The 25,933-nt window shown below is 47.2% G+C and overlaps 1 protein-coding gene and 1 long non-coding RNA gene across 7 annotated transcripts in view; one reads left to right on the top strand and one right to left on the bottom strand.

Annotated features, from left to right (window-relative positions):
- Positions 1-21,972, bottom strand: part of MICU1 (mitochondrial calcium uptake 1) — an 86,617-nt gene extending 64,645 nt beyond the window's left edge. For 4 of the 6 annotated variants that reach the window (XM_032694389.1, XM_032694391.1, XM_032694392.1 and 1 more), the window contains exons 1-4: positions 21,928-21,972; positions 21,117-21,195; positions 11,352-11,573; positions 1,441-1,618 (exon numbers count right to left, since the gene is read on the bottom strand). In XM_032694389.1, the coding sequence (XP_032550280.1) occupies positions 1,441-1,618; positions 11,352-11,572 (399 nt within the window). In that variant the 5' untranslated portion in view covers position 11,573; positions 21,117-21,195; positions 21,928-21,972. Of the gene's footprint in view, positions 1-1,440; positions 1,619-11,351; positions 11,574-21,116; positions 21,196-21,464; positions 21,581-21,927 lie in introns of those variants that run through there. The other 2 variants (XM_032694394.1, XM_032694390.1) reach the window with 2 other exon arrangements.
- A 1,660-nt stretch (positions 21,973-23,632) lies between these two features.
- On the top strand, positions 23,633-24,373 carry LOC116790354. Its single transcript, XR_004358324.1, has 2 exons — positions 23,633-23,826; positions 24,182-24,373. It is a non-coding gene; the product is annotated as an uncharacterized LOC116790354 (long non-coding RNA).
- Positions 24,374-25,933: the final 1,560 nt, after the last annotated feature.

Raw genomic sequence — 25,933 nt, 5'->3', positions numbered from 1 at the left:
CTGCCCAGCTTGGGAAGGGAAGAGCTGGTCAACATAGACACATCTCTAACAGCCAGAACAGCAGCCCTCGCCTGCAAACACACTTTCTGTGGCTTGCCCAGCCAGCAGCAACCAGCCACTAAGACAAAAATCAATCTTTACACCCAGAGATGCAAAAACAAGAGCGTGGGTGAGGGTGGATTGTGGTTTGCTCTTTGCAACCTGCCTCCATCCACTGACACTGGAAAAAAACCCAATGACCACCTTGAGTGGTACTGGCAAGAGCTGAGGCTGTCAGAGCCCCTGACACCCCACTGCCACCAAAATCAGCAGAAGGACCCACACTCCTAGGGGGGTCCTGAAAGCCTCAGCACAGTATCTTACAACATAACTTCACTGAGTTGCCACCAGCATGTCACAACAGGGGAGAGTTTGCAGCCCCAAATACCACATGGCACTTGAAATCTCAAGTTGTGTAACCTACTCTAACCAGGAACCAAAAATGATTCAGCAACTTCAAACAAAACACCTCTTAATTTTTCATGAAAGGCTGTTAAAGCCATTATATAGGACCATCCACGATTTAACAGCTAATGAGATGCAGCCTCCAGGATATGGATTTAAAAATAATTATCAGAAGCAAATCATACAGAATGGGAGTAGATGCTCATCAAAATTCCTTTCTCCTCTTTGGCGCTGCAAAGATATTAAATCATCCACCACAGCCCAATAAAACCGACATCCAGACAGGTTTAAAAAATAAAGTACTGTTGTCTGCCAGCTCCCAGTTGCAGGACTCTCTGATATCTTATATCCTGTAATAACAGTGGTTACAGATAGCACCAAACTAGTTGTCAGACAGCTCTGAGGAGCCCAAGGCTCTCAGAATTACCCAAGAGTGAAGGCAGGTCACAAGATGACAATACAGTTTATTACTCAAGCTTTCCTCATCATGAAAATGTGTCTGATCTGAAAATTGAATTGGCATAAGAGTTGAGAGAGAGCCAGGACTAACCACAAACAGGGAGTGAGGCTGTATTTCAACAACTACATTTACACGGAATAATTAAAGGAAAAATTCATCCTCTACTACTTCTTACTGCATATTCCCAGACAAAGGGATGGACTCAGAGACATACACGCTGGATGTCTCAGATGGTTTAAAAGCTTTGGCACCAGTCCCCTACTTTGTATGCACCATCCCAAAAGCCATCAGGGCAGGAGCCTTGATTATCATCAGCAAGCCACTTCTTGGACATCCCACTGGAGATGGGAATGGAGGTCTCCATTTCAGAGGATCAGCGTACTGCGCTTCCCAAACAAACAAGGTTCAACCTAAAGAAAACCCACGGCAGCACGCCAAGAAAGTAAGTTCCCCCAACAGTAAGGAAACAAAGACAAGCACAGAGGGAGTTTTCCCCCTCGGAGCAGCTGCAGGTGTAACACGGCCACATTTGGTACCTTACGGTCCCTGAACCCGGAACGTTTCTTCTTCTTCCCTTCCGGCTGCGCCTCCTCATCGCCCGATGCGACTGCCTTCCTGCCCTCACTGCTGCTCTCCTCCTCCTCCTCGTGCTTCCCCTTGTCCCCTGGCTCTGCCCTCGGGCCGTGCTTCACTGAGGACTCTTCTGCGTAGGCCCTGCAGCGGGAAAAGAAAGTGTCGGGTCAGGGAACGACTGGGGTCACCCAGATGCTCCTGCCAGGCTCCACCTCAATGAAACACTGGGGACACCTCAGTGTGGGACTGCAAAGGAGGGATCAGCCCCCTTGGAATACCATGTGCTTAGATCAGCCCCCTTGGAATACCGTGTGCTTTCACCTGTTGTAACCAAACCTCCACCCCACGCCAGAACCCAAACTAATAATTCCAGTACATTTTCCCAGTCCGAGAACGCCAGAGCAAACCACTCTGTGAATTACTGCACCCTCTCCCAAAAAGTACACACGCCAGAAACACTGGGAAGGGCACATCATGTCCCCTCTAGCACTGGATTCTACCTCTGCTTCCCCCCAAGAAGATACACAAAGCAACAGAAGTGTGTTTTACCACCAGCACTGCAGGATTCAGGACGAACAGCACCTTTGTTTCAGCTCAGCTGATTTATTTTCTATCTCCAGCGCTTGACAGGCTGTTTTATTTCCTCCTTCCACCAATGACTCTTCTAAACTCCAGTACTACAGGATTTGTGACAACAAAACTGGACTTGTTTATCCTCAAGGAAGAAATAAAACTGGCAGAGCACAGGACCCCTTTTTCCCTTGCTGTTCAAACACAAAGATCTTCGGGCAACTCTGTTCACAGACACTCAAAATCAAAACTCAACACTCAAAATCACTCAAAGTCAGGAGCAACTCCCAGAACTGCAACTGGCAACAGGGTGATTAAATAAAAAGCAGGATAAATCCCTAAGCCAAACAATGCTCTGGCTTTCCTATGCTTTACTTGTAAAGCAGTTTAGAACCAGCCAGAGCTCAGGCCACACTAACATCACTGAAATTATAATCTCTGAGGATCTGTCAACGTGCCACAAGTAACAAAGCCAACAGTTTGACAAAATTATTTCTCTTTCTAAAAGTCTCAGGGAAAGTCTCAGCTCAGGGAAACATCCCAGTCTGCCTGTAATTTAAGCAAAGCTGCATTTACTTTGCATTCCTGGTGATTTATTTTGGACTAATCACAGTGTATGGGGCTCACACACAGTGAGGAGCCTCTCCTTAGCCACTTTGGTACTCCCTGGAACTATGAATGGGGTCATTTACAGCTGTGTGAGTTTATTCCAAAAGGGCTGCCTTGGGAGAAAAACAAAATCAATCCAAGATTTTTTTCAAGTCTCCCAAGCTCTAAGCAAAAGGCTACACTTAATTCATCCTACCAGTTTCCTGGAAAACACAGATGTGGTACATAAAATGCACAGAAAAGAGTCTGTGTCTGACTCCCCAGAAATCACAGAATCATGGAATGGTTTGAGTTGGAAGGGGCCTCAAAGATCATCTCATTCCAACCCCCTGCCATGGGCAGGAACACCCTCCACAGCTTGCAGCAATCTCAGCACATCAGGTTCCAAGAAGGAGAAATTATGGTAGGTGCTCCTCCAATTAATTTAAATGCTGCCAAAACAAAAGACAACTCACTCCTTACCAGCACCCAACTGCCAATTCACTAACAGTCACACTACACTGGTGGAAAGCAAACACTTTAACACTCGTGGAATGGTGTGGATTGGAAGGGATCAGCTCAAATAGGGGTTCAGAGGTTTCTAGTCCACACTGGGCCAGAAAACAGCTCCATCACAAGGGTTTGAGGTGTTATACCTATAACAGAGGTAATAAAATACATGAGTGCTGGGTGAAGAGCAGCACTAATCCTGCCTTTTCCAAAATAATGGAGTCTTACACACCAGTCTTTCCTTTCTGAAAAGGTCCTGAGCCTCAATTTGCCAATATATTTTTGTAAGTCTCATGGCAAAGCACCACCTTTAAGATACCCACTGAACCAAACTTTCAGAGACAGGATCCAAACCTGGGTCCTCCACAAGTATCCTAGGACAGGGATATTATTTCCCCAGAAGAGTCAGGCAGCTGATCTGTCTCTGGGAGCATGAAGTCCACGCTGGCACCTCTCCTGAAGCCTTTCCTGAAAGTTTAATCAGCACTGGCACATCCTTGAGGAGCTGTGGTTTTGGCTGATACACAGTTTGCTGGAATAAGCTGATGCCAGCTGAGGCTACACCAGCAGCACTGCCATGGAAAGCCCTTGTGCAGGGAGGGCACCAGTCTCAAGTAGCTCTGAGGGAAGAGGGGGCAGAAAAGCAATAGAAAATCAATTGCTTATCTACACAACCAAGCTATTCCATACAGAACGTGCTGAGAAGCTGTATCAGGAAAGATTTGCTCCTGTAATGCTTGAGTGACAGCTAGCAAACCAGGGAAGGGATGGATGGAATTGAAAATCAAACATTTTCAGCAAATCCTACGCATTCCTTCAATCCATCACTCTGTCAAGCCAGTTGGCTGCAGCAATACAGACGTAGGCTGTTTGAGTGCAGTCAGCTTTTTTCCCCTCTGGTTTATCCAGGTAATTAACTCTGCTCTACAGGCACACCACCGTCCCAGCACACAGGAAAACAAGCTCTGAGAATCAAGGCTGAGTTTGTAGGCTACTTCTCAAACAAGGTTTTAAACAGCTATTCCTCACCTCCAGGCCACAGTCCAAACTACTCACTGAACTAACCACTGAAGGAGCTGCTCTCTGTGTACCCACTCCTCTGTGTATTTGACATCCTGCACCACCAGCCTCTGTTGAAATCCTTGGTTTCCAACAACTGCAACTTCCATCCTGTGCCCACATAAAGTCTTTCAGTGCAGATGTCGGAGTATGGCTGGAAAAGAGCCCATAGCTCCAGAAATATCCACCCTGCTGGACTTCCATCAGCAAGTGAAGACTCTCCACCTCCTTTCCTTGATGAGGCCGACTTTCCAATGGAATGCCTGGTGCTGCAGCTTCTGCACGAGAGGGAAATGGAAACACAAAGAGTCCCTTCACCGTGTGCCCAGGGCAGCTGCCAGACTCTCCCCACGGAGTGTGCCTGCCCTGGATCCTCAATCCTACTGCCAAGCTTCAGCCATCCCGGTCTCCTCAGGTTCTCCCCTTCCCTCAGTGAACTGAATTTGAACCAAAGCCTATTTCCCACCCACTTAGCAATATCTTCTTTAAATCCTTGGAGAAAACCAACAATCAAGTGGGAGATTAGGTTCATCATCCCCTCCAAAAACACACAGAGCTGCCACAGAGGACTACAATGCGAAATTCTCACTTAGCAAATCGTTCTGTAAGAAAGCCAGGAACGTGCAACCATAGGATGTACCTCCACAAAGGATCCTGGGACTCACACCAGGCACTGGCACGACACTGCAGAGTTGCAGGTCTTCCAATTAGAGAAATCCCAATCCCTGACTTGAAAGGATTTTTCTCCTTTGAATGACAGAAGCAGAACAGCGTGCAAACAAATCACAAAGCTTTGTGGCAGAGACCACAGTGCTCAGTTATCCTCGTACTGAGGGCAGGAGAAAACTACTCAGCTATCAGTTGCTGTTTAGTCTCAGAAGGAAATGTAGGAGATCTAACAACAAATTGGGCACCCAGGAGACAGCAAAGCCACTGGCACCAAACAAGAAGCAGGAGGGAGGAATCCTGCCTGCCACACATTCCTCAGCTGACTCAGAGTTGCCACTCTCCCTGTATGTAAACATCTGGAGACATCCAAGCGAGGTTCAAAAGCCACTTAAGACTTCAGGGTTTTCATGTTGAAATGCAAAAGCAAGTTTGGACACTACATTCATAAAAACAGGCAACCTCCAGGGATCAGGAGAACTTTCAGTGAGGAGCTCTGTCTCATCCTCAGCTCAGCCACATTCAGCAAATTATCTGCCTGAAACTTTAAAAAGAAATTAAACAGAGATTATGATGAGCCACAACCTAATTTTTCAGGGTGTCACCCCACTCACAGGACTCTTGACTATTTTGCTTCCCTCCTCACCTTTCACGTACTCAACACTGACATAAATTGTCACAATGAATTTCTGGCAAGAACTGCAATGAACACACCAAAATTAAAATCGTTCCAGAGATGAACACGAACAATCAGATTGAGGAGACAGCTCTGGATACCAGCCACAGCCTAAAATAGGTCCAAGAGCATAAGGAGACAGCAGTGTAGTCCTTGAGATGCTCATATCCTTTCTTCCACCCCAGCCAGCAGCAGGAATATCCCCACAGAAAGTGCCTTCAGCCACTGACGTGCACTCCTAGGAAGAGCTGGACCAGCTGGAGAAGATCCAACAGGGAACAGCAGGAATGGTTAAGGGTCCAGAACAAACTATGGGAAAAACTGACCTAAGTAAATCAGATTGCTCCAAGAAAGATGGAAAAGAGGAAGGTGAGGTAACTGTAATTTATATAAACCAGCTGCTGTGGGACTGTTCTCTTGGTCCAGCGAGGACAGGACAAGGGGCAGGACAAGCTCAAGGCCATCATGAGGGAAGAGATGAACACACTGGGACAGGGGGAGAAGCCTGTGCATCCATACCCACACAGACACACCTGTATGTGTGCAGAGAGCACTGAATGCTGAGAAGGGGGGACATGGGAGGATTTATCCCCTCGCTGCTCCCTCCATCACCAGCTAATTGCTATAAGTAGGTGGCACAGCTGCCTGCCAGGACCAGCTGGGAGGTCCCCAGCCCTGCCCTGGCAGCAGAGCAGCCCATGTCTCCCGCTCTCCTCCACCACAGCCCAGTTCAGGCACAGCCCGTGGGTGTGAGGAGCTGTGCTCCAGCCCCCAGGGGAACAGCTCTGGAGAAGGTGAACCTGATGGTTTGGATCAGTCTCCCGTGGGATAACACTCTGCTCCTTAGAGCTGACTCCCTGAGAGCCTGCAGAGGAAAACAGTTGCTCCACAAAGGCTGTCAGCCCCAATGACACACACTGGAGGCATCCTGGCACTGCCCCAACATCCTTGCAAACTATAAATCTGTTATTTAATCCAGGAGACGCTGCTTTCATCTCCAAACAGAGCTCATCACAGTGGGGCCATGCCCCCAGCATCTGATTCTTTCCTTTCCCAATGTCCATGGAAAAAACCACTATGAAGCCAAAAGCACCTGTTCTTTAAAGACACCACTCCTGGATCAATGTGTCTTGAAGCCTTAGGGAAAAAACCCTCAGCACAGCAATCCTAAGGATAGTTTCTTGAGTCTGTCACCTTTCACAAAGAATTAAAAAAAAATAAATCATAGAATCACACAATGGTTGGGGTTGGAAGGGACCTTAAAGATCATCTAGTTCCAACCCCCTGTCATGTAGCAGAGGTCTAAAAATAAAAATAATCTCACATGGATAATACCCCCAATTTTTCATCTTTTCTCTCCTACATTAGGTTAAGTAGTACCTGACACATCTACAGCTATAAAACAGGTTTCTCCCCTCCTGACTATGATTTATGTGCTTTCCTTTGTTTTACTAGAACAAAGATTTTTAAAGTCTCAGTTTCAGCTGGCACAAGGTATTTCCAGAAATTCTGCCATAAAAAATGTATTCTAAGCAAATTACTCTAAAGCCCCAAGGACACTGATACAAAAAAGCAATGCATTCTTAAACAGAGCTATAGAATCCTAGAATGGCTTGGGTTGGGAGGGACCTTAAATCCCATCTCATTCCGCCCCCTGCCACGGGCAGGGACACCTTCCACCAGCCCAGGTTGCTCCAAGCACCATCCAGCCTGGCCTTGGACACTTCCAGGGATCCAGGGGCAGCCACAGCTTCTCTGGCCAACCTGTGCCAGGGCCTCCCCACCCTCACAGCCACGAATTTCTTCCCAACATCCCACCTAACCCTCCTCTCTGGCAGTGGGAAGCCATTCCCCTTTGTCCTGTCCCTCCATCCCTTGTCCCCAGTCCCTCTCCAGCTCTCCTGGAGCCCCTTCAGGCCCTGGAAGGGGCTCTAAAGTGTCCCTGGAACCTTCTCTTCTCCAGGTGAACCCCCCCAGCTCTCCCAGCCTGGCTCAGAGCAGAGGGGCTGAAACAGTTACACGACTCAGCTCCACAACTAAGGGCTGATCCAGCCTTCAAAATTAATTCCAGAAGTGTCACTGAAGTAAAAACAATTACAGAAAGCTGTGACAGTCATCAGAGCAAGGAAAACTAAAGGTCTTTCCTACAGTAGAACCTCCAGTAAAGCAGCAGGGCACTGGACACAGGATGGCCAAAGGAGAGAGGGATGGAGGAAGAGAGGAAGACACAAACACTTTGGGGAAAGGAACTTGTTGTTAAGCAACTTCCAGAGCAACACAAGTGTCTTGCCTTTATTCTTACCACTAATACATTTACAGAAGGATAACAAATTGAGCTAAATACTAAAATAAACTAAATACTTCCAGTCCATCAGGAAGAGCACTGGTAAGACTCTGCTTACAGAGGTCCTTCTGTGCCTCTGCTCCCTTGTTTCTCTCAATACCAGATTGATCAACCAGCTCCAGCACTGAAAAGCCAGTTTAAGTGCTTTCAGAACCTGCCCACAGATTCAGCCAGGAAGGGTTGTGCCATAAATATCTACAGCCATTTCCCAACACTCCAAATGGGCATTAGGAGCTACAGAGTACAAGTTTTACACGAGGATCACTAACACAATATTTTTTATAAACACTGAACTTGTCACAAACTGTGAGGTTCAGTACTTGTCATACATTAGTGCCTCATTTAGGCCAGCCAATGACTGCACCAAGATTTATTTCAATTAATTAATTCAGTTCATTATACCAGTGCCCACATACCTAATTGCTTTTATTGCCAGCTGGAAATCCTCAGAGTTTAAGTTATTGCTGAGGAAGGGTGAACTTCATTAGTCTTCTGAGCTCAGCTATTTGCACTGCTCAAGCATTCCCTGCCCCAGGAAAACAGAGCAGCATTAGCTACTCCTGTTGCATAATTATCCAGATTCCCCCAAAAAGCAGGCAGCAGGACTTCCTGGAGGAAAAGCAAGGCAACAAACCTTGCCTGCAACAAACCAAACATGAAGATCTCACCAACCCACCTCCCACCTTCGGAAGACCCAAACTAGGTCTGTCCTATCTTGCACCATAAACCCATACATGGGTTTTTCCATATTTATCTTCTCAAGCCTTGATTTCTCCTCTACCTTTGTGGGGGCTTCCTTACCCCAGCACTGGCTTTTGCTGCTGTTGCTCCCACATCCTACAGACTCCCTGTGGAACACAGTGGTTCCAGGCTGCAGTGACAGTCCCCACCTGGGAAGTCTTGTCTTCCTTCACACCAAACAGTGGAAAGGGCAAGTTCCTAAACAGGCCCCACCGTACTAATCCAATTAGCAAGGCTCACCAGCATCAGGAGCGTGACAAATCTGGTTTGAAACAGAAAGTCTGGGTACTTTTGAGCACTGAGAGGTGCAGTGCTGCTCCCCACATGCCAACAGAGAAGAGTTGTTGCATTTACACAAGGTTTTATGCGGACGACAAAGAGAAATACAAGTCAGATTTCTTTTCCTTTAATTACTGCTCTTCCTCTAGCTCTGCATCATCTTCTACTTATCTGGCCCAAGAAACATAAAATATTCAACTGCTTCTTGATCTGGCCTATTACACCTTTACTATAAAGAAATATTCACATATTTACCTGTTATAACTAATTAGGTACAGGAAGTAGTCAGAATGTAACTACCTGAGTAACTCAGGATGTCATCACAAACATCCTGTACTCACTCATGATTACACTTAAACTCCACTAATCACCTAATTTATATATTGGGAAAGACAAAGGAAATTTGCAGTTCATGCCTCATCTCTTTGAACAAGGCTAAAATGCTGAATCAAAAGTCCATTTAAAACCTCCACAGGTGTCATTTTGAAGAATTTTCCACGTCAACATATCAGTTTTGTTCCTCTTCTTATTCATGCCAAGTAATTAAATTAATACTGTAAGCTTGGGTGCACTTTTATTTTACAGTTGACAACATAGTGGATTTATTTCATGGCTCATACAGAAAAGGAATACTTGAAAGTCTGTACAATTCTATTCAGTGCTTTACAGATTTATAAAGACAAAGGAGACAGAGCAAGGAAAGGAAAAACAAATAATAACAGCGAGTCAATCTCTCCAGATTGATAAGGACAGGGTCTCCTTTGACTGATTTCTATCAGCTTTGAGCTGAGCAAGGTCAAGCCTGGTCAGTGCTCAGGGCCCTCCAAGGAACAGCCAAGTACTCCAGGAGCCAAAACCACCTCCCTGAAAACACCCTGACCTAGCACTGCACATACCACCAGCAGCTCTTTGCTGCAGAAGCACCTTCCTCCTGATAAAAACATCACCTAAACCCTGGTTTTAAAAGCAGGGGGGATCGTGCTACAGGAGGGAGTTATTAACTCTGTGCCCCCGGGACAGCTTTACGTAGGACACAATGTCCTACCTACTTCATGAGCATGCTGAGGGCGTTTTAAGTGGAAAAACCCTGCTGGAAAAGGGGTGTTATCCTGCCCATTCCCACAGAGGCACTCTGGGGATAAAGAGACATTGCATCAGGGCAGGTTATTAGCAAAACACAGCATAAAACTGTGCTGGATCACTGTGTTCTCCTTTTAGCAGATCCCCGGGTTTGACAGCTCCAGGAACAGCCAGAACAGCCCCCATCACCTTTCCCCACTGCATTAAAACCAGAGCCTTCCAGCCACAGGTGAGCAGAGAGCCAGCAACAAACCACTGAATATTAGAAGGAAAACAACACAGCTTTTCAGCAAACACTTTATTCTTCGTCGCTAACAGCAGTCACACTGCTGGTGCCACGCTGCTCCCACGAGGGCAGAGAAGGGAGTCCCTGACTGATTTCAAACGTGGCACAGGTTCAGTGGGGGTCACCTCAGATAAGCCCAAATATCCCCCTTCTCCACACAGTTATGGAAACAAGCTTTGAGCCTCACAGCCCATGAGTTGGTGTGCTCAGACTTCAAATCCACACAAATCCTGTGTGCTGCTGCCTTCCCACCAAAGGGTGGACTGTCCCCTTCAGCTCCCCTGCTATGTTTTATATGTGAAGCAAGCAGCCAGCAAAACACACAAAAAACTAGAGCAGCAAACCCTGGCCAGGTGTGCTCTTCAAACAGCCCTCCCCTGAAGCTGTGCAGGGAGAGGTTTGTCCCTGCACAACACCACAAACCATCACCCTGGGGGAAACCAGGCAGGAAACCTCAGCAAGGCAAAGAGCCCACGTGAGAAAACACCTCCACTCTGAGCTCTGCACAGCTCTCACTGCACCCAACAGCAGAGCAGCTCCTGGGGAGGCACTGACAGCCACTCCTGCCACACAGTAGGAACAGGACAAGCAATACCAGAAAGCATCCAAAGGGAGATGGGGAAGGGCTGTGAGGGGAAGCCACGTGAGCAGTGGCTGAGGGTGCTTGGTGTGTTCAGCTGGAGGAGACTGAGGGGAGACCTCAGTGCAGGTACAACTGCCTGGGCAGGGGCAGAGGAGGGGCAGGGACTGAGCTCTGCTCTGAGGGGACCTGAGGGAATGGCCTGGAGTTGTGTCAGGAGAGGTTCAGGTTGGATCTTAGAAAGAGGTTCTTGGGCACTGATCAGGCTCCCCAGGGCAGTGGGCACAGCCCCAAGGCTGCCAGAGCTCAAGAAGCATTCGGATGATCCCTCAGGCACATGGGATGACTCTTGGGGATGGGCCTGTGCAGGGCTGAGAGTTGGACTCAATGATCCTCATGGGTCCCTCCCAGGTCAGCACATTCTGTGACTGCAAAGTCTCCCCACCTGCAGGTACTTACCACAGGCAAAAAATAAATTAAATGGACATTTGTTACCTCTGCCAAAGGAACCTGGCGCCGGCTGTGGCCGCAGTCGCGCCGATGAAAGCTGCCACCATGAGCCTACGGCTGGCACCACGGAGCTGGGCTGTGCCAGGGTGCTGGGCTGTGCCAGGGTGCTGGGCTGTGCCAGGGTGCTGGGCTGTGCCAGGGTGACGCCGTGACACGGACACGGCCGCCAGTCCCGCGGCCACGGGCAGGAACCGACCCCGGAGCATCCTGCAAGGGAGACACGGGTCAGGCAAAGGGAAAGCAAGGCAAGGTCTGCAGTGTGGACTCTCCTAAAAGACAGGCACAGTTTCAGAAAATAACTGTCACAGGTGTTCATTACCTGTTCTGAAACAGGCAGGTAATCCAATTAACAGCACATTATGAGTGTCAGGTATTGGCACACGCCTGGCTGACACATCCCCACTATTTACCAGCATTATTCAAATTACTCCTCCCCAGCCTTTCCCCAGCACAGTCATCAAGAGGGAATCTCTCTTGCCTACAGAGGTTGTGGCTGCCCCTGGATCCCTGGAAGTGTCCAAGGCCAGGTTGGACGGGGCTTGGAGCAACCTGGGCTAGTGGGAGGTGTCCCTGCCCATGGCAGGGGGTGGCACTGGATCAGTACAAGGTCCCTCCGACCCAAACCATTCCATGATGCCACGAAATATTTTCAGTCTCTCTCTCTAGTGCCAAGGCATGGAAGATGCAGGTACACCTAACAAGCGAATACAGCAGAGAAGAGCCCCATTTGGCCAGAGGAAAAGTCACAGCTGGATTTTAAAAGGCAATTAAGCCAAATAACAAGCAAACCTACCAAGCAAAGCCCAACCCAGGCGTTTTAAACCTGCCTAAGAAAACCCTACTGTTCTTGAATCACTCTTTTAGCTCGCCTGGAGCAAAACATTTATATCCAACTGTAAGTACAAGGCAAGTTTCAAAGTGTCAAAACTTGTAAAGTACAATCCATATCCCGGAACAGAGACAAATGGGAAACCAGAGCTACAAATCTAAACATAATTACAACGGGGAAATCAGAACCGCAGAAATGTCACCTCAGCACACACCAGCTGCAGGAGGCAAAGCAATTTTGGTTGCTCAGAAGAGGGTAAACGATGCCTTTGGAAAGAAAATGTGCTGCATCCTTTAGTGAAATAAAGGGTTTTTTTCTAACGGAGGCAAATTCAATTTTTCCAACCGTGGGGGTCAGCCTTAAGACTGGGAACAGAATGGTAAAGGAATTCCCAAGGACAGTAAAAACACAGAGAAGAGGAGCAGCAGCCCAATATTTTCCTTTTATTCCCTGTTCCTGCCATTCTACTTGCACATTCCCAGCCAGCAAATAACCACTGGATACAAAAATCAAGTCAGTTCTGTTGGTTCCCATTTGCTTCTGCAAAGCCACAGGTTGTCTGTCCGTCCACACCCTGGTTTATGGGCAAACACCACAAACTCTGGTACACACAGCAAATCCACCTGAACAGCATCCACTGAATATCAACACCCACAGATATTCATCTGTACACTTCTTAAAATCAGCCTTATTATTTTGTTTACTCTTTTTAAATAAATAGGTTTAAAATTAAGATTTTAATGGAACACAGCCAGTTAAGGGTGTTTATTCTCCAATCTTCTCCAGCCCTGAACAACAGAAGATTGTTGTGAAAAATATTTCTCATTTCAAATTTAAATTTATCTCCACTCTGCACAAACCTGATGTTCCTGTTTCACCTCCAGGGATGAATTTCTGTCACACATGCAGAGAGAAATCTGCATCTGTTACTTTCCCCAAGAAGTTATTGCCGCCCTTACCTGGGTTCCCCATCCTAATTACAGCTTTATATTCCTAAAATGTATTGGATGAGGGAAGTGTTGCCAGCACCATTTAATCAGCCAAAATGAAAATCAAGCCCCACAGCGCTCACTTTTGAGCTTGAAGAGATTTTTTACAACATTTCAGATTGTTGGCTTTAGTACTGAATAAATGTTTACTCTGCCTGAGCCTTAAGAAACACTAAATTATCTGCTTTGTCCAAAGGCAATCTCCGTCCTTGATTGTGCTGGGACTGTCACCCAAACAAAAAAAAAAAAAGGTAGCAATTGCCTGAGAGAGCAATTGCTCTGAAAGAGGCAGTTCCCATATTAACCCTAAATTAAAAAGCATCCTTATCTCAGAACAATAATATTAATAAAAAAACTTCTGGAAGCTGAATTTTCCATGCTTTCCACCTGCAATTTTTACAAAGCCTCCCAATTTTCTTTTTGTAAAATCAAAAGCACCACGGTATTTGGTATGTTTGGTTAAAAGCTCCAGGCATTTAAGTCAAGATCACTCAGGAAAGCTGGTGCTCACTTTCAGAAAGATCAAAAATAAGCATCTTGCCCTGAGTGCAGCAATGAAAAGCTCAGCACCGTGACCTGCAGTAGAGTAAGGAATAAAACTGAGATCAAGCACAAAACTCCCATGACCTGATGTGATTACAGCCTACAACAAGAAACAACCTCATTTCCTGTATGATTTAATGTAATAAAAGATTAATTTTTATAGGATACAACAAAGTAACACAGAGGAAAAAAAACCAACCACTTAACTCCAAAATAATGAAAATAAGCAAACCTAAAAGTGATCACAATGTTATGGTGCTGCTGCTACAGGGATTCTGTTTTGTTTCTAAGATATAAGCCTGTCCTTATCTTAAGTTCTTGCTCAGAACAGCTCTACAGTTCCTTTCAGAGATTGAATTTAATATCACTGGACAAAAGAAATAGCTGGGGTTTTTTTCCAGAACAGAATGACCCATCTGCTCTTATTTGTGCCACAAGACATTGGTGTTATTTTTCTTTTAAGCAGAAGAGTCAACTGACAGACTCAAACCCACTGGGAAAACACCACTCCCAACCCAAGACATGGCAGGCTCCATTCAAACTGAGACCATCCAGATCACCTGGAAAGAAGAAATGCAAAATTATTTCAACAGTTCCACCCATTCTGGCTTGATGGGGATATCTGACTTCCTCAGTGATCCTCTGTCTGCCAACCTGTTCTCCAAGCAAACTTGAGGCAGGTTCTCCACTTCTCCCCCTCTGGCCACGTCCAGAGCATCAGCAGTCCAGCCCTGGATTTTTTCAGTGTGGCTAAGAACTGGCAGATCCTAACTCTTGCATCCTTTTTCAGATATACCAAAAGAATAGAAAAAAAAAAAAAGACTTGCTCCTGTTTTTCCAGCCCCCTCATCAGCTGATGGTTCCAAGACTGGAAGCACTAAGCAGCCCAGACCAGGGAAAAGGGAATTCCCACACTTGGGTACCCCCCCCAGCACTGAACTTTTGCAGCCCTTTTTTGGGATCCAGAATAGATGAAACACACTTAAAGCAGTGTTTTGAAGTTGAAACTGGCCTCAGTAGCACAAGCATGTGAGAGGGAGAACAGTAATTAAATAAGCTGATGGGTGTTTAATTTTTAATCAGACAAGGGTTCAGAGGCACTTTTTATCTGAACAGTTTTACCAGGACATGGTAAGCTCGGCCATCAGTGACACTGAAATGCCAATTGTAAATTTAAATCAAAAATATTGTTATGCAGTAGGACCTTCTAAAAAACCACATTTGCATTCAGGAGGCACTACTTAGGCAAAAAAACTCCTGCAGGGACTGGCTGAGATGGAGTCCCTAAGAACTCCAACAGCCTTCAAGAGCTGTGTGTTTATTAAAAAGCAAAGTTTGACGTTGCCAGAGGACATCAAGGCATCCTGACCCAGCAGATGCTGTAAGAAAATTCCTCACCTGTTTCTACCTCAGCCCCTGGCTGTCAGTTATCCCTCAGCCTGCTCCCTGAAGCCAGAGACATCAGCTCCAGAAGGTGTGGGGTGCCCTGAAGCACAGAGCCAGCAACTCAAGAGAGCAGCTCCCAGCTCTCCTGTCTCCATCTTCTGAACAGGATTTTTGAGAAGGAAGAATTAAAATGGGGGGGGAAAAGTACAAAAAATCCAAAGGGAAGGAAAAGTCAAGGTGCAAGGGAAAGGGTGAAGCAATCAGGAGAGAAATTTCACCATTAACACCAGGCACAGTTAAAATAATCTGAGACACATAAACCAGGGAGGGGGGAAAAAACCCCCACGGTAAAAAAACCCTGCCTCCACTAATGTTACTAATTATTACTTCTCCTCCCCCCAGTTCTCCACACTTTTCATTTACAAACTGGTACCAGTAAGAGAAATTCCCAGGGAAGCTGTGGCTGCCCCATCCCTGGACGTGTTGGACAGGGCTTGCAGCAACCTGGGATGGTGGCAGGTGGGATAGTGGGAGGTAGGACAGTGGCAGGTGGGACAGTGGCAGGGGGTGGAACTGGGTGGTCTTTAAGGTCCCTCCCAAGCCAAACCATTCTGATTCCATGACCCCATGAAATTCATAAAAGAGTAATTCCTACAGAAGGTGCTTGGAGGTGGATTCCAGCTCCTGAGGCATCTGAATCCACCCCTTCCCCTGTCTCCAGGACAGACCAAACCACTACTGCTCTTTTCCCCTCCAAATTTTCACCTCACCCAGTGCAATTTTCAGCTGAAGGATTACTCCCATCACTGAAGTTATTAGCCTACTAAGGAGCATAAATCAGCTCGGGGAATGAAAATGAAATCCAGCAGCAAAAGCAATTTCTCCTCAGGTAGGAGACTGGGGCAATATTTGATCACAATTATTTGGCTGGAGAGGGGAACCACATTTGTTTCAGAGCACGATTCAAATTGATGTGGAGCTTATGGAGCATCAGTCAACGCAGAACCTAAGCCAGAGCCTGGCAATTTCCTTTTAACCATCACTGCAGTAAAGTTTCACCTCCTCCTAAAATCCTCAGCCCTGAAAATGCGCAATTCCCAACTCCACAGCTCTGTAACTACACCCAGCCATCACTCAGCTGCCCCTTGGGGACAATCAGTGACACCCCTCACCTCACAAGTTGCTTTATTGTGTCAAATAACTGCTGATTTTCAGTGCTAAGCATAAAAGATGTGCTGTGAAGACACACACAAGCTCTTTGATTCGGCTTTAATAAAGCATTATTAGTAATTGCAACCAGACTATTTATAAGAATGTAGGTCAGGAGCTACCTTGGGCTTGGTCTTCCCTTGAAAGGGAGACAGGAGTGTTCACACGCTGGGGAAAGGCTTTGGTGCCAACTAAACTGGCAGAAGAAACATCATTTGGCAAACTCAAAGAGCAACCCCAAATGTAACCTGCAAGCTGAGAGGCCAAAGGACATGAGAGGGGAGGGATGCAGCCTTCACCAACTGCAGTTTTTGAGGAACAAATGAAAAAGAAGTGCACCCAAACAGGATAAACATGTTCCATCTGTTGCAGCAGCACTGAAATAGCACCTTCAGTAAAGCATTTGCTTGCTGCTTCAGACAGACTCCAGCAATGCAGAGTGGGTTTTTCAGGGGCAGCTATAAACTTCCACAGAAATTAATGCCAAATGCTGCTTTTTCCTGGTTAAAGTTTTCCTTTCCCTTCCTCCACTCAAAATGCAGCATATTCCTTGGACTTTTCTACCTAGAAAACATCACAGGAAACCCCAGCCCTGACAGACTCCACAGCAGCATCTCTATAGAAGGCAGAGGTAATTAGTGAAGCTGTAAAAACAAAAACCAACCAAAAAAGCTTCTCACCCTTATCAAGGGTAAAGACCCTGTTTCATGGGCTACTTCCACCTTAACCAGTCCAAAGGGAAATTTTCTTTTTCCAGTCACTCATCCCAAATAATCAAGCTGACTTTGCAAACCAGCCCCCCGAGCAGCTGCACCAGAGCAGAGGCATTTTTGCACCCGTTTGAGGAGCACAGGTTTGTCAGAGAACTAGAAAACATAACACTGCTGCCTTTTCCTGCAGAAAGTTCCAGCCAGCAGGAATACATCTGCTTAATGACCTGAGTGATTTAACTTGCCTTGCAGAATCTGTGCCCGTGGGACGTGGTTTTCCTGAGAATTCCTAACTTTTGCACCAAATGAAAGACTCTCCTTGAAGCTCCTGCGCTTTTTTCCAGCCAACAGTCACCCACCTGTGTGTACCTGACAAGCAACAACAAATATCTCAGAGCAGTTAGATCTGAGAAATGTTTATGGCTTACTTGTCTCCAAAGGAAACCTGGTGTTGATTCCTGATGTTGCACAAGAAAATAATTCTGGGAGAAAAAAACACTTAAGTAGTCTGAGAGGAAAGCAAAAGCCTCTTTAGGCTGTCAGGGTGACAATTTGGCAGGCTTGAGTTATCTGCAGACACAAGAAAGAGATAGATGTCTTTTTGGAGGTAGACAGGCAGCACATCATCTCAGAGTTTGATATGGTGAAGTCTGGAGTCCTCTCTGACAAGAGAGAACCCTTTAAACAGAAACATCCCCCACCCCAGCCACGGCACTTCCTCCTGTAGAAAACACTTCTCCTGCCCAAAGAGCCAGTCTTTGGTGGCACATATCCAAAGAAATTGGAAATGAAAAAACTTACAGAAGCAAACAAAAAATTCCACAGCACCTGTGTTTCACCTACCAGATGGTGGTTGCTTGGGAATTCAGGAGAGGAGCAGAGAGCTGCTTCTCCCCAGAAAAAGGAAAAGCAAGTCTGAGCCGCTGCAGTTGCTTTTCCAGAAACACATTATTGGATTAGCTTGAACTTCAGAGAGGGAAAAAGAACAAGGATAAGCTTGGCTGGTGCCCTGGGCTTTCAGAACCCAACCTGGGGAGCTCAATGTCAGCAGGATAAAGCCAGCAGCAACACTGGGCTCCATCCAAGGTGGGCAGGCAGACACAGCTCACCTCGGGTACTGTACCAGAGCTGAGATTTTAGTGGCAAAAAATGCAACTGCTCTCATAGCTCCTGAAGCAAAACTGCCAGAGATGGAAAGTTTACATCAAGCTAATGAAAACACAGCTGGTAAAGTCATGGTACAGAACCCACGCTGATGGGTGTGTGTCAGCAGGGCAGCTCTGCCTCACAGACACACGACAAATTATGGAGCCCCACGGATTCACAGGGCTCATGTTTCAAGCACAGGTCAGCTGCCCCTCTCAAACCATGACCTTCCTTCTTGTTGTCTACACAAGGATCTCAGGTTTCACTTCAAAGAGCTGAAGGTAAGAGAAACAACTAAGAGTTTTAGCTTGACAGACCCTGAAGACTCAGAAAAAAAAACCCACCCCAGACAAGTCAGCTTTTTTTCTATGTAAAAAACACAATGTGAAAAACAGTTTACTTGAAGGCACTGATTTGTTTTGTTGGGGGGGCAGAGGAAGGGTGACAAGTTGTCACAGGCAGAAGAGACGGAAAGGAAACCCAGTCGTGAGCCAAAGGCTGTTTATGCAAAGCATTTCAGGCCACACACTCAGGCCAGCACAAGCAGCTGGCCTGTCTCCAGCTGCACATTCCCACCTCCTGCAGGCCCAGCTCAAAATTCCCACTTACAAGGATCAGTGCTCTGGTCCACCCCCACCTTCTCCTGCCCCACATCCACAGAGGAATTCTTCCCGTGGTGGGACTGCAGTTAAAAGCTGCTCTCAGAGGTTAAGTCTGGAAGGAAACTCCACTGGAGGTTTCTTTAGGGGAAAAAAAGTGGTCACCGCATTTACAGATGTGGTAGCAGACAAACACAACCCAGAATTTACTACTCAAGGACTTTTCAGATAACTCTACAGAAAAACAATGCACGAGCTGTCGACTTTTCCTCTTTTAAAGTACCTTAAATCTAAAACTAAGAGGCAAAGCTGCCACAGGCTCTGGATGGTAAGGGCTTAGGGAGACAAAGTGCCTCAGGCTCTACTCAGTTGCTACTGTAAGACCTTGTATTTCTTACTTGAAATGTCAGACACATCACCCAAAAGACAAAGGCTCATCCTCAGCCTTCCAGCACCTGCAAAAAGGCAGGAGAGGGACTTTGGACAAGGGATGGAGAGACAGGACACAGGGAATGGCTTCCCACTGCCAGAGGGTAGGGTTAGATGGGATATTGGGAAGAAATTGTTCCCTGTGAGGGTGGGGAGGCCCTGGCACAGGTTGCCCAGAGAAGCTGTGGCTGCCCCTGGATCCCTGGAAGTGTCCAAGGCCAGGTTGGACGGGGCTTGGAGCAACCTGGGCTAGTGGAAGGTGTCCCTGCCCATGGCAGGGGGTGGCACTGGGACCTTCCAACCCAGACCATTCCATGGTTCCATGGTTATGAGGAAGACACGTTATTTGCAACACACTTTTCTTAAAACAATTGTGTTTAAAAAAAAAAAAAAAAAAAAGTAACATTCATCTCCAAGGTGTACAACACTCAAGGACCCTGGGTGACTGTCTCCCACTAAATTATCCTAAACAACATCACCCCACCCAGCAATCACACCTACACCAAGATCCTTTTTCACTGACACTCCTGCAATGTCCCAACACAGCACCTGGAATAAACACCCAAATAGTTATTTTTATTGCTGTACACAGGCATCCTCAGCCCCACTGCACTGAGCTGTGCTAAAATACTGTGCACTGGTATGGCCACTGGGAACTTGGGAAGAATAAAACAAGGATTTCCATCTCCCAGCTCATTTCATGAAGTGTTACTTCAGCAAGTGGAACAGCATGAAACAATGTGTTCTTATAACAAACCTCGTATGATTGCTACAGAACTTATTTTGCTCGAGAAATGCAAAAATGAGCATTTCCACATTCTAGATCTAAATGTGCTGATATCACCTCAAACATCACCTGAAACGTGGAATGTTTGTGGGATACTGCTTCAAAGCCTTGCTGAGACTTCAAATGATTTGCAAGTCCTGCAGTTTGTTCTGTTAAACTGCCTGAGGACGACTGGATCTTCTCTCCTCTGAAACCCTGCTCTGAGCTTACCCAGGAACCCGAGAAGCACGAGAGGAACCTGCACAGGGAAGTGACCCAGGGAATAATGACACACAGGGAGCTCCAGAGGGTCCCCAGCAGGCAGACAGTAATGATGTAAGCAAAACGTATCATTCTCTTTCCTCCAGAGCATGGAATTTCAACTTTAGTTCAGGAAGCATAACGAAAACCACCAAAGTTTCTGCAGAAAACGGGTCACTGGGAGAACAAGCCACTCCCACGAGTAAACAAAGAGGGGTTACATGAGCTTACCTTCCACTAGCCCAGGGTGCTCCAAGCCCTGCCCTTGGACACTTCCAGGGATCCAGGGGCAGCCACAGCTTCTCTGGGCAACCTGTGCCAGGGCCTCCCCACCCTCACAGGGAACAATTTCTTCCCATTTCCCATCTAACCCCGCCCTCTGTGTGATGCTATTAAATGCTCTGTTGCTCCAGATGGACTAGCACACACAGTTTAAGCATCTTTCCTTAGTTTTGGTTGTTTATCTGTTGGGTTTTTTTTTTTTGATACCTCCCTTGTTCAAATCCACTTTTACTGAGTGCATAGAAATTAACGCAACACATTAAGTTGCAGTGGAGCTTTTATGGTGACTTTTTTCTTAATATTTTATGAAAGAGGCACAGCTGGGGCTGGGTTGACGGGCAGCTCCACGCTGATGACTTCTCCTACAGCTTGCACTTGCACCAGGAAAGTCAGCACAACTTTTCCCACTGCAAAAAGGCAACCCATTCCCCTACACCTCCAGGAAAAACCCTGAGAGAGCTTCAGGACCAGAGTAATTCCACGCAGGGCATAGCTAAGGGTAACTAGCAGCCAGCTGACTAGTGCAGCACAGTTAGAAGCACCTGAGAGCAGGGCTCAGCTGTGACTTCCACACCCCACCACTCAGCAACACCTTCCTCACCTGTAGCTTGTTTGCTCCCAGCTTGCGGGTCAAGAGGTCACAGAGAACACAGAGAATTATTTCTTTGCAGGGCTGTGGTCTGAAAACAAGAAAGAAACACGGTAAGGATTAAAACTTTGTGCTGCACCCAATTTGCATTTCAGCGTTCACACCTATCGACCTCGGGAAATGAATCTCGGCCTGAGCCAAATAAAGCCAGGAGGGGGAAAATGGTCCACAGCTGATTGAAGGAATTAAAAACAAGCTAGGCCTTTAGCTCAAGTCTGAGCTGGCACTTCTAGAGGAGAAGCCTCCAAAAACCTTGCCCACCCCTGTCTAGACCCCACTCAATACATTCGGATTTCCCACCTTTCCCAAGCAGCTCCTTAAACCGAAGGCAAACACAGAACACAAAAATCCGGCCGCGATAAGGATCAGCCGTTCCTACACTCCTATTAACCCGAATTCACCCCGAGGGCTTCCCCTTCTCCTGCACATCAAACGCGGCCGGGCCGGGCCCTTCGGCGGAGTTACAGCGCTAACGAACGGCTGCAAAGGCAAAGCGGTTTGGCTTTAGCTCCGACACACGGCGATGAACTCACAACCCGAACCCCGGAGCCGCAGACACGCGGGTTCATCCCACCGGGACGAAGCCACGGAGCTACCGCAGGGCCCGGGGATGGCGAACCCGGAACACGGCAACAAAGACCCGGAGAGCCCGGTTTACCGCGGGCAGCAGCTCTGCCTCAGCACGGGAGGCTGGGACTCCCACCCCCGAGGCCCGGGACCCCCCTCCAGCCCCGGGAATCCCCCGCTCCCGGTCCCCGCTCACCTCGGCCCGCGCTCCGCCCGGCGCGCGCGCTTCCGGGGGCGGGGCCGCGCCGGGAGGGGCGGGATCAGGGCGGTGTGGGCGGGGCCCGGGAGAGAAGGGCGTGGTCTGTGCGCGGTGGGCGTGGCCTCGGTGAGGCGCCGGGTCCGGGACGGGGTTTTGGGGTCCCGTGTGGTGAGGGGGGCTCAGGGACCGGCCAGGGTAGGGCTGAAAGGTTGGTGTGCGCCGTGCGAGGAGGGTTACGGTGCGTAGGGGCTGAGGGGATTGGGTATAGGGCCTGAAAGAGCCGGCTGTGCGGTCTCAGGGCTTATACACGTATGTGGGTTCTGTAGGTCTGTATAGAGGGTCTCAGGGGCCTCTATCTATATATCTATACACCTATACATCTATATATCTATACACCTATACATCTGTATATCTATACACCTATATATCTATACATCTATATATCTACATATCAGATCTGAAAAGTCTGTATATAGAGTCTCATGGACCCATATATATATATATATATATATATATATATATATATATATATATATATGTATGTATAGATATGTTCTGAAAGGTCTATCTATAGGATTTCAGGGACCCATATTTATATGTATATAGGTTCTTGAAAGGTCTGTATATAGGATCTCAGGGGCCTCTATCTATCTATCTATCTACCTATCAATCTATCCATATCTCAATATAGATATCTATATATCTATGTATCTATCTATCTATCTCTCTATATCTCTATATAGATATGTATCTATATATAGGATCTGAAAGATCTGTGTGTAGAGTCTCATGGGCCCACATATATATATATGTGTGTGTGTATATATATGTTCTGAAAGGTCTATATATAGGATTTCAGGAGCACATTTATATACATATATAGGTTCTGAAAGGTCTATACAGAGGGTTTCAGGTGCCCATTTATACATATATATATATGTGTGTCTGTGTGTGTGTACACAGGTATAGGTTCTGAAAGGTCTGTATATAGGATGTCAGGGGCCCATATATATAAGATAGATAGACAGAGGTTCTGAAAGGTCTGTATATAGGCTCTCAGGGGCCCATGTATAGGGTCTCAGGGGTCCATATACATATATGCATATATACCTTCTGAAAGGGTGTATATAGGCTCTCTGGGGCCAGTATCTATAGGCCCTGCAAGGGTTGTGTAAAGGACATAAGGAGCATATTTATAGGTCCATAAGAGCCAGTCTATAGGGGCCAAGGGTCCTGTAGAGAGGGGCTGAAGGGATGGTGTATAGGGTCTGAAAGAGTGGTATATGGGGTCTCAGGGGCTTTATATATATATATATATATAAAATCATAGAATGTTATGAGGTTGGAAGGGACCTTAAAGAGCATCTTGTCCCAACCCCTCTGCCGTGGGCAGGGACACCTCCCACTAGCCCAGGTTGCTCCAAGCCCTGTCCAGCCTGGCCTTGGACACTTCCAGGGATCCAGGGGCAGCCCCAGCTTCTCTGGGCAACCTGTGCCATGGCCTCCCCACCCTCCCTTCCTTCTCCAGGGTCGTGGGTTGGTGTGTCAGTGGCTGGGGCTGTGCCTGGTGCCTCGGGAATGGGATGGCAGCGGGAAGGGAAAGTGAGAAAGGCATGCCTGGGTCATGTGCGCCTCGGCATCTAGATCAGAGGGAGGATTCACTGCTGAGGAGGCTAATTTTAGGCATTTTAATTTTAGTTGCTTCCAGATGCCTCTGAGGTTGGCTCTCCACAGGCTCTAATGAAGCCCCCATTAAAAAACACATTTTCCGGAGGCATGAATGGACGGCGATTGCTCTTGAGGAACACAGGAGGCTGCTGGATCCTGCCACTGCCCCCCCCCCCCAGCGAGGATGCTGCAGGGATTTTTAGGATGAACCTTTTGGTGAAGTTTAAGGTGATGCCAGAGGTTTGGAGGGGTCGCTGGGGGTCGGGGTGCAGCGGGGTCTGGCTGTCTCTGGTGGTGACGCCAGATCCCAAAAAGGGATGGGAGAAGCAGCAAGCAAACATTGGTGTGCTTGGGTAAGTCGGGGTTTATGTCCTAGTCCTGTGATGGGACAGGGATCACCATCCTGCCCAGTCCAGGGAAATTTCCCCCCTCATATCCTATTGCTCCCTGAGCAGCTTGGCAGTGCTCAGCTTACAGAAGATGGCCAGCACCATTCCTTTATCAGGTAGACTCTGCACCCCTATGTCAGGGCTGTTATCTGCAGTAACCTGATAGCATCAACTTTTCCTCTAAATAAAAGCAGATAAGATGCACTTGGACCTGGAATCCTCCTGCATTTCCTCATCCACCCATGCCTGACACATCTGCCGCATTTTGCATGTTCGTCCATCTCTGTGGGCTGGATTTTGCTGTATCACAGCCCTGGACACCTGTAGGAACAAAACTGGCAAAATCCAGAAAGACAGTGATGAGTCTGTGGACTAAAAGATCATTTTTTGTTGTTGTTGTTGTGTTTTTTGTTTTGTTTTGTTTTGTTTTGTTTTTTATTCCTAACTGGCTTATTTAGTCCAGGCACTTTGAGGCCTGAGCAGGTCTTCCAAAGTGATGGCTTTGCCTATGGCTCATCACTCACTCACTTTCTCCTAAATCAGTGTCTTATTTGCAGCATCCGTGTCTCCATCAGCAGTGTTGAGGTGGTTGATGGGGGTTTGAAGCTTTAGCTTTCCACTTCAGCCTTTCCCATTGCAATGATATTAATTGGCAACACTGGTGTGCTCTTCTCCAATTCTTTTCAGGAGCAGCTTTCCAATATCAAGCCAGCTGTAATTAGAGGCACCAGGAGAAAGACTAGTTAAACACACTAATTTATTTAGCTTTTCCAAGAGTGGAAGATGCTTCTAGCAGGGTAACTATTCACCCTAAAATGATAGGGTTTTATTTTGGTGCCCATACCCTCACCCCTTTTGCTCCCTGTGCCTTGGGGAGCCGTTCCCTGCCAGCTCGTTTGATTGCACAGGGTATTGATCTCAGGGCTCACATTTAGCTCCCATTTCTGTGGGTTGTAATGAGTGCCCACGTGCTCAGCAGGGCTCTGCTAATGAATTCTTGCCCTTTCTGCCACCCTCACCCTTTGCTCACAGCTGGTCTTCCCCCACCTCTGCCCAATACTCCCTGGGAACGTTTAAACTCTGCCTAAAATTTGACTTCAGCTTCCAGCTCCTCTTTGATGAGAAATAAACATCTAAATATATAATATGAATGGCTGGAGGATTAGGGAATAGGAGAGAGCAGTTGGGGCAGCTCTGGTAGCCCAGGGTCTGCTCACCATGTCCATCCTTGTCCTCCCTTGGAGCTTCCAGCACTGATTCCTCTAGGAAATGTCCATGAGAAAAACAGCACAGGCTCATCCTAAATGTGTCTCTGCTCACCCAGCTGCAAAAAAAGCATTGGATTGGGTAGTTTGTGGTGAGAAGAGGAGGCTCTGCCCTAAAGTGCTTCTGGGCCTGCATTATCCAACCTCCCTGGGGCCTCGGGACTTCCTTCCTCCCTCCCTGGTTCCTGCCTTTCTAATCTGCCTTTTCCAGCTCCTCTGGGGTGCATCAACCCCGGCTTTGCCATTTTGAGGCTTTTAATCCCATGGTGTGGGGATGCTGGAAGCTGTCCCGGGGAGAGGCTGATGTCCCTGAGGACCTTGGCTGCTCCTTGGCTGAGTTTTGTGTGGGAACACCTTCCCAAGAGGGTGCTCCTGGGGTCATTGCAGGGGGCTGTGCTGCTCAAAATCCTCCTTTTAAAGCCTTTTTCCTCCTGCCATCGATTTTCAGCATGGAAGGAGAGGGAAATACAACAAGCAGGGACAGAGCAAGGACTTGATCCGGTCTGAGCAGTGAAGCAAAGAGCAGCTGCTGCAAAAAGTCTGTGGGATTTTCCAAGAAAAACAAATAATCATTGAAATGACAAATGTGTGATGTTGGAAAGACCACAGGTAAACCATTCCAGAAGGCACAGTCAATGCTTCAACCACATCTTCCCAACTGACCAAGAGAAGGAAGGGATA

Source organism: Chiroxiphia lanceolata, chromosome 8 (assembly GCF_009829145.1).
Source record: "Chiroxiphia lanceolata isolate bChiLan1 chromosome 8, bChiLan1.pri, whole genome shotgun sequence".
NCBI lineage: Eukaryota > Metazoa > Chordata > Aves > Passeriformes > Pipridae > Chiroxiphia > Chiroxiphia lanceolata.
This window is presented reverse-complemented; position numbering and strand designations above follow the sequence as displayed.